Source organism: Suncus etruscus, chromosome 1, assembly GCF_024139225.1.
Source record: "Suncus etruscus isolate mSunEtr1 chromosome 1, mSunEtr1.pri.cur, whole genome shotgun sequence".
Taxonomy (NCBI): Eukaryota; Metazoa; Chordata; class Mammalia; order Eulipotyphla; family Soricidae; genus Suncus; species Suncus etruscus.
Genome location: NC_064848.1, coordinates 96,292,849 through 96,301,788, shown reverse-complemented (window position 1 = coordinate 96,301,788; position 8,940 = coordinate 96,292,849). Strand labels below are relative to the sequence as shown.

The 8,940-nt window shown below is 38.5% G+C and overlaps 1 protein-coding gene across 1 annotated transcript; it reads right to left on the bottom strand.

The window, feature by feature from the left end:
- Positions 1-3,021: 3,021 nt before the first annotated feature.
- LOC126012705 (uncharacterized) lies at positions 3,022-3,647 on the bottom strand. Its single transcript, XM_049776126.1, is given in 3 exon segments — positions 3,022-3,089; positions 3,092-3,208; positions 3,512-3,647. Coding segments are annotated over 3 exon segments (321 nt in total).
- Positions 3,648-8,940: the final 5,293 nt, after the last annotated feature.

Genomic DNA, 8,940 nt, shown 5'->3' with positions numbered 1-8,940 from the left:
TTGCAAGGCAGACACCTTACCTCCAGCGCCACCTACCCGGCCCCGTAATTTAGTTTTCTATAAATACATATTAAAGTATTTTATTTTTTGAATATAGCTATAAAATATTTTAGGGCTTCCTGATCATGTAGGAGACTGCTGAGCAAGACCCTAATGAACTTAATCCCATCAAGGTTTGCCTGCCAGGAAACAGAGAACCAGAGAGGAGCGTGGCCACTCTGCTTTGATACATGGCTGCGCGCATTTCCTAGCCCATGAACACCACCACAACACGCAGTAAAAGCCATGCTGCAAGCATGTCAATGGGGGAAACAATGCAGGAGAACAGCATGCATAGAAAATGAAGATGCCATCTCTGATGACCCAGAAAGTACCAACCACATACTTAAACTCTCAGACAAGGAGTTTAGAGTAGTAATATGGAGGATGCTCATAGAACTCAAAGAAAGAATAGATCAAATTGAAGAAAGAAATCAGAACTGAAATGACAGGACTGAAAAACTCAGTAGATGAAATTAAAAACTCATTGGAAAGCCTCTCCAACAGAGTAACAGCAGCCAAGAACAGAATCAGTGAGCTGGAAGATGAGATGCAGAACAACTCCATACAGCAGAAGAAACCGGAAAAGAACCTTAAAGCAAACAATCAGACAATAGAAAAAATACTCAAAGAATGTGAGCAGATGAAAATAGAAGTCCTTGACAAATTCAACAGAAACAACATAAGAATCACTGGAGTCCCAGAGATACAGGAAGAAAATCCCCAGGAAGAATCAATAGTCAAGGACATCATTATAGAGAAACTCCCAGAGCTACAGATGGCATGCAACCAAATCCTTCATGCCTGAAGAGTAGAGCTAAAAGAGACCTAAAGAAAAGCACCCCAAGACACATCCTAGGCACAATGACAAATCCCACAGATAGGGATAGAATTATGAAAGCAGCAAGATCAAAAAAGGAAATTGTGGGCCCGGAGAGATAGCACAGCGGTGTTTGCCTTGCAAGCAGCTGATCCAGGACCTAAGGTGGTTTGTTCGAATCCCAGTGTCCCATATGGTCCCCCGTGCCTGCCAGGAGCTATTTCTGAGCAGACAGCCAGGAGTAACCCCTGAGCACCGCTGGGTGTGGCCCAAAAACAAAACAAAACAAAACAAAACAAAAAAAAAAGGAAATTGTATTCAAAGAAGCATCCTTAAGATTTACAGCAGACCTGTCACAAGAAAACCCTCAAGGCCAGAAGGCATGGTGGGATATAGTGGCAAAGCTCAACAAAATGAATGCTTCGCCTAGAATACTGCACCCAGATAGACTCACTTTCAGTTTTGAACGAAGTATATACATAGCTTCACGGATAAACAGCAGCTCAGAAACTTTACAGACTCAAAACCAGCCTTAAAAGAAAAACTGAAAGGTATACCTTAAGACAGAACAGACCAACAGACACAATGAACTTCTACACAAAGATGACACTAAATCCCGTGACAATTCTCTCTCTCAATGTCAATGGACTAAATGCACCAGTTAAAAGACACAGAGTGGCAAAATGGATTAAAAAGCTAAAGCCAACATTCTGTTGCCTACAAGAAACATATCTAAATAGTCAGAAAAAACATAAATTCAAAATAAAAGGTTGGAGAAGAATTATCCAAGCAAACAACTTCCTTAAAAAAGCTGGAGTGACCATATAGTTATAATGGACAAAGATGAACATTTTGTACTAATTAAAGGACATGTACAGCAGGAAGAAATCACTCTCCTAAACATATACGTTCCCAATGAGGAACCAGCAAAATATTTAATGCTATTGTTAAACTTTTTTTATTGCTTTCTCTCTACATCATTGTTTTGCATATAAATATGCAACTGCTGTATTGACTTTGTAGTCTACCACTTTGTAGGTTCATTGTTTCTAGGAAATTATTTGCAAAGTCTTTAGAGTTTTCTATGTGTAATATCATGTCTTCTGTATAGTGATAGTTTGATAACACTAATAACTAATATAACTAACATCATTAATAATTTTTATAATATTATTCCCTTTAACTGATCTTCCTAATTGCCATGGCTAGGACTTACAATACTACATTATATATACATATATATATATATTAGTATTGGCACTATTTTGAATCATAAGCCCAATTCTTGTTCATATTTTAATTAGTATAATGGGGTGACACCTAGTGGCACTTTGATCCAGGCATATTTAAGATCCAGAGGATTATGTGGTGATGCTGGGGGCTCACTAGGGGTACATTGGCAATACTGGGAGGGAGGTATAAAGAACACTGTGGATAAACTTGGGATCCTGCATATTCTGGGCATGTGTTTTACCACTTCAGCTGTCATCTTGGCCCGGCAAAATAGTGTTTAAGTTATTAAATCATTAGACTAATTGAAGTAATATGAACAGATGAATAGATATTCCCAAAGAAAGCTTTGTAAATATCATTCATTTACCATTTGTTCCATAAATTATTTATTTCTAGATTGCAGATGGCTGGAAACTATGGTCTGTTCTCCAATCAATATAATTCCAAACTATTTTTCTCAAAACAATGAAAATCCATTTCAGAGTTGGCCAATCACCTTGGTATATAAAACTCCATCAGAAACATTATCTAAGATCTGACCTCACTTCTTTGTCTCTTTTTTTTTTTTTTTGTTTTTGGGCCACACCCGGTAACGCTCAGGGGTTACTCCTGGCTATGCGCTCAGAAGTCGCTCCTGGCTTGGGGGACCATATGGGACGCCGGGGGATCGAACCGCGGTCCGTCTCCTAGGCTAGCGCAGGTAAGGCAGGCACCTTACCTCCAGCGCCACCGCCCGGCCCCACTTCTTTGTCTCTTATCTCTGAATATAAATTGCTCTAAGATAAATGCATATTATAGTATACATTTATACATATTAGCCACATGACTTTGTATTTATGTAATACTTGCCAAATTACAATGTGAATAATAACTCATATATTTCCCTCAGATTTGTTTTTTATTGTTTAGAATCATATGTTCCTTTTTACCTATCTAAAATCATGTGGTTTTAGATCAAGATATATACCATTTGGATACTTTATATTCTTCACAAATTTGCTTTATATGAATCCAAATGTGGAAATGTAGTTGTAAACTTAGGAGATAAGGCCTTTTAAGAATGATAGCTTATGCTGGGCACGTGAAGCTTTGTTTCTGGAAAACTGCTTTTTTTTTCTCAGAGATTTTCCTTTTTGTTTATTTTTTTTTTTTGGTTTTTGGGACACATCTGGTGATGCTCAGGGGTTATTGCTGGCTCTGTGCTCAGAAATCACTCCTGGCAGGCTCCTTGTGTGAAAGGCAAATACCCTACTGCTTTGATATTGCTCTGGCCCCTTTAAAGGTTCTTTGTTTTTATTTTTTGGGACACATCAGTTGACACATCTCGGGGGCTACTCCTGGCAATGTGCTCAGAAATCGCTCCTGGCTTGGAGGACCATATAGGATGCCTGGGGATCAAACTGCAGTCAGTCCTAACACCTAACTGTTTGTACCACCGCTCCGCCCTCCCCCTTAAAGTTTCTTGGTAGCTTTTCCATAGAGATGAAAATCTCAATGATGTATACAGTTTATAGCTGAAATCAGGAGATATTATTTCCCATATATTGGCTTTCATTTCAGAGAGTGATATTTGCAGGATCTTTTGTTTCATTTAGAGACAAGAACAAACATTTTTTTTTTAGTGATAACAGTTTCTATTTCCTTTCTGAGACTTGAGTATGTTAGTGGAAGGTGTTTTCATATGTAGAATCTGCAAGAGGGATAGAAGTTAATGAAGCTGCATTGTAGCAATTGTATACTCATTTCTCTTCAGGCCAGTGAAATATCTGAAATATTTATGAAAGAGATAAAATGATAGGGTATGTGCAGGGGAGAAGAAATTTTCTATGGCTGCTGACACAACAGCATGTCACTGAGCTAGGGGACTTAAGATAATTATTTACTTAAAATCCACATTATTAAGGAATCAGGAACTTACTTCCTTTAAATTTTATTGAAAACATTGTGATTTACAAATTCCTTCATAGTTGGATTTCAGGCATACAGTGACAGTGAATTATGTCCATACCCACCACCATTATTACCTCTCTTCACCAAAGATCCCTGATTGCATCTTATGCCACAACCCTTAGTCCCCTTTTCCTGCCAGTGTAACAGACCTATTTTAAGTTTAGAGTGTTATAGTTTGGGTCTCTTGATTCTATTGTTGTTGACTTTGGCTTGGGTATTTAGTTCTGTCCTTTTTTTATCTCCACCAATTGGAGATAAAATTGGAGACCACTTGACCCCTGGCCCCCATTCTTTTATTTTTCTTTTCAATTTTATAGAAAAATGCAGAAATATGAGGTGAAATGAAGCAATTCATGTCCCAAGGTTCTATGAAAAAGGTGAAATTGTGGGAGCCCTTATCTAAAAAATAAAATTCAAAAATAAAGGAAAAGGAAATAAAGGTGGTGACTTTTTTTTTTTTTGCATAGTCATAGCAAACATTGGGGAAATTAAAGAGGAAAAACCATGGTCTAAAAAACAGGATATCAGAAAGCCTGACTAGAGTACAGGTGGGGGTGAAGAGGGGAGGAGGGATATTTGGAACATTGGTGATGGGAATGTTGCACTGGTGATGGGGGAGTGTCATCTTATATGACTGAAACCCAACCACAATCATATTTGTAACCAAGGTGTTTAAATAAAAATATATTTAAAAAAACAAGAAAAATATTTAAAACAAAACAAAACAAAAAACAAGATATCCCTACTTATGAAGCATCCTGTCATATGACCAGCTTCAGGCTTCAGGCATTCCAAGTGTCTAACCCCAAGAGTTTCTTCATGGTCACAGGAAAAGCTCTCCTCCAGTACAGTTGTTGCATTCAGGCTTCTGTAATTAGAGACCTTGGTTTTTGCATAGATTTTATGTTAAAACTCAGGTGTCACAGACCATCTTCTAATTTCCTCTCACCTTTAGATGGTAAGGCAGGGAAACCTGCCCTGAAAGCAAGTTGTTGCTGTTTCCTAGTTGTCAGGGTGTCATATGAGCCTGGCCTGGAGCTAGTCAGTGCCAGGGTGGCATTAGGGCCTCTTCTGGTGGAAGTTTGATTTCTGGTGCTGGTACAGAAAACGATGCCGGAGGAACTTTTAAGAAATATATGAAAACAGGGACTCGAGAGACAGTACAGTGAGTAGGGCACTTAACCAGTTCGATCACTAAACCATATATGGTACCCCAAACCCTAAAAAGGCTTGAGCTCAGACTCAGGAGTAAGCTCTGAACACTGTTAGGAGTGGCTCCCAAACAAACCAACCAAAAAGAAGTATGAAAGTATATGAAAAAAAAAAGTATATGTCTACCTATATAGAGAGAAGCTGGGTAGTCTACATAGCGGTACCATGGTAATGAGGATAACAGAGAAAGCACTCTTGATAAAACTTTCCTCCCCCACCCTTGGAAGGGTGCATTGACAGCATGGGATATATTGACAGCACTAATCCACAAAAACATTTGTGGTGGTGGGACAAATACCAATTAAGTACCCCTCTTCAACATGCCTTAATAGAGCATGTTTTGAATTGACCCTACTGCCACACCTACTGTATGCAGAAGATTTCATACTCTACATAAGAAACCCAATAAATAAAACTAAATGAAATAAAATAAAATCCAATGATATTCAGCATACTTGCTAGAAATTTTAACTTTGTAAGTCACAGATCTAGACAGATGGGGGGAATAAGTAATAACAAGAAAAGTTAAAGTAGTAAAATAGGCAAACCAAAGGAAGATTGATTACCCTTGAGCTCTGAGTATAGAAAAGAAAAGAACAAAGAAGAAAAAAAATGAGAGGGAGGACAAGAGGAGGCAAACAGGAAATAATGAGGCCAGGATTAAAAGCCCTAGGTACATCAGTGATATAGAGTGTCTTATATATCTCATTTTAATACCTTGCATTCCCTCACCCAGTTAGTTATTCTTTTTTTTTTTTTTTTTGGTTTTTGGGCCACACCCTGTGACGCTCAGGGGTTACTCCTGGCTATGCGCTCAGAAGTTGCTCCTGGCTTCTTGGGGGACCATATGGGACGCCGGGGGATCGAACCGCGGTCCGTCCTAGGCTAGCGCAGGCAAGGCAGGCACCTTACCTCCAGCGCCACCGCCCGGCCCCCCAGTTAGTTATTCTATATGCCACAGATAAGTGAGATTATTCTGTTGTTTTTTTTCTCTTCTAGCTTGCTTCACTTAACATGGTATCCTTTAGTTCCATCCAAATTATAGTGAACTACATGATTTCTTCATTCTTTGCAGCTGCACATGTTATTATTCCACTGTGTAAATATACCACATCTTCATAATCCACTCATCTGCATTGAACCCCAAGGTTAATTCTAGATCTTTTTTTTTTCCCGGGCCGCACCCATTTGATGCTCCGGGGTTACTCCTGGCTAGTGCTCAGAAATTGCCCCTGGCTTGGGGGGGACCATATGGGACGCCGGGGGATCGAACCACGATCCTTCCTTGGCTAGCGCTTGCAAGGCAGAAATCTTACTTCTAGCGCCACCTCACCGGCCCCTTAATTCTAGATCTTAATCTGATAGGGTTTCATTTTTTTATTTTTGCTTCTGTTCTCATTGTCAATGGAATTGAATCATTGAAGAGGCCCTGAAGACAATCTCATAGAATGTTCTATAGAATGTTCATAGAATGTAGATCTGCCTACATTCCTTCAATATGTTTTATGGATTTGATCTAATATTAATGTCTTTAATCCATTTTTACATTGTTTTTAGTGTACAATATGAATTAAGGTCCCATTTTTGTTTTTGCATGTTACCAAGCATTTAATGACTTCTCACTTCATTTCATTCACCTAGTTCCATATACTTGAGAGTTTGTCACTGTGCTTTTAATTCTATCCCATTGGTCTAAGAGTCTGCCTTTATTTCATTACTATGCATTTTTTATTACCATCACTTCACAGTATATATACACAACTGTATGTATATATATATATATATATATATATATATATATATATATATATACCTGAAAGCATGAATTTTATGTAGGTAGTTCTGGATTTGATCCCTGGCATAGAATGATCATGGCCAAAATAAAGCAACAATATTTAATGAATAATATATATATTTGCTTTTTGGGCCACACTCTGTGACACTCAAGAGTTATTCCTGGTTATGTGTTCAGAAATCGCTCCTGGCTTGAGGGACCATATGGGACGCTGGGGAACTGAACCAAGATCTGTCCCAGATGGGCCATGTGCAAGGCATACATCCTATCATTGTGTTATTGCTCTATTCCCTCACTTATAATTTTTCTTTTTCTTTCTTTCTTTCTTTCTTTCTTTCTTTCTTTCTTTCTTTCTTTCTTTCTTTCTTTCTTTCTTTCTTTCTTTCTTTCTTTCTTTCTTTCTTTCTTTCTTTCTTTCTTTCTTTCTTTCTTTCTTTCTTTCTTTCTTTCTTTCTTTCTTTCTTTCGTTCTTTTTTCTTTTTTGATTCTCTTTCACTTATAATTTTTATACTTTAAAATAAATTAAATTTAATCATGAAAATGCAACACTAACAAAGTATATGAACATTAGGATGCATGATTTCTTTCTGAGACATTCTAAAAATATTAAAGGTTTTAGGTTAAATAAAATGACTTACTTACATATTTATAAACAATAAAAATGCCTGCATAGGATATAAATGTTTATAGATAGTGAGTTTTACTAAAAGGCAGATAAGGTTAAAGACTGTTAATACTCTTATATGGTTTTTAGGGGAGTTAAGAGTATCCTGGCTCATTTTTGGTATTTTTATCTTGCTGGTCATATTTATCTATCATCATGGTACTGGTGTATGACTTTTTATAACTTGAGCCCATTTTGCAAATAAACCACATAATTAGATCTATTTATTTTGATTTTCTTTTTTTTTTTTAATTTTTTTTTTATTTTTATTTTTTTTATTTTTGGGCCACACCCGGTAATGCTCAGGGGTTACTCCTGGCTATGTGCTCAGAAGTAGCTCCTGGCTTGGGGGACCATATGGGACACCGGGGGATCGAACCGCGGTCCGTCCAAGGCTAGCGCAGGCAAGGCAGGCACCTTACCTTTAGCGCCACCGCCCGGCCCTATTTTGATTTTCTTTTCATCAAATCACCCTTAGATGATAAATTGATTTCACATGTGCAGTAAAATACAAGAAGATAGTGAGTTAGGAAGAAAATGAGTTTGGGGCCGGCGAGGTGGTGCTAGAGATAAGGTGTCTGCCTTGCAAGCGCTAGCCAAGGAAGGACCGCAGTTTGATCCCCTGGCGTCCCATATGGTCCCCCCAAGCCAGGGTCAATTTCTGAGCGCTTAGCCAGGAGTAACCCTTGAGCATCAAATGGGTGTGGCCCAAAAAACCAGAAAAAAAAAAGAAAATGATTTCATGGGTTTACTTACCATGTAAATCATTAAGTCTGCTTTATTTTCATGTTGTAATCTTTTGAATAATGTGAATTCAACCCTGACCTATCCAACTCATTAAAAGGTAAAAATCGTGCTTGACTGAGTGTTCATTTATTTTATTTTTTGGGGGGGGGCACACCTGGAGGCTCTTAGGAGCTACTTTTTGCTTTGTTCTTAGAAATCTCTCCTGGGGGTGCTGGAGAGATAGCACAGCAGTAGGGCATTTGCCTTGCACACAGCTGATTCTAACAGATGGTGGTTTGAATCCTGGCATCCCATATGGTCCCCCTTGCCTGCCAGGAGAGATTTCTGAGCGCAGAGCCAGGAGTAACCCCTGAGCATGCTGAGTGTGACCCCCCCCCCAAAAAAAAAAAGAAAAAAAAAGAAATCTCTCCTGGCAGGCTCTGGGAACCATATGGGATGCTAGGAATCAAACCCAGGTGGCTGTGTAGAAGGCAAATGCCC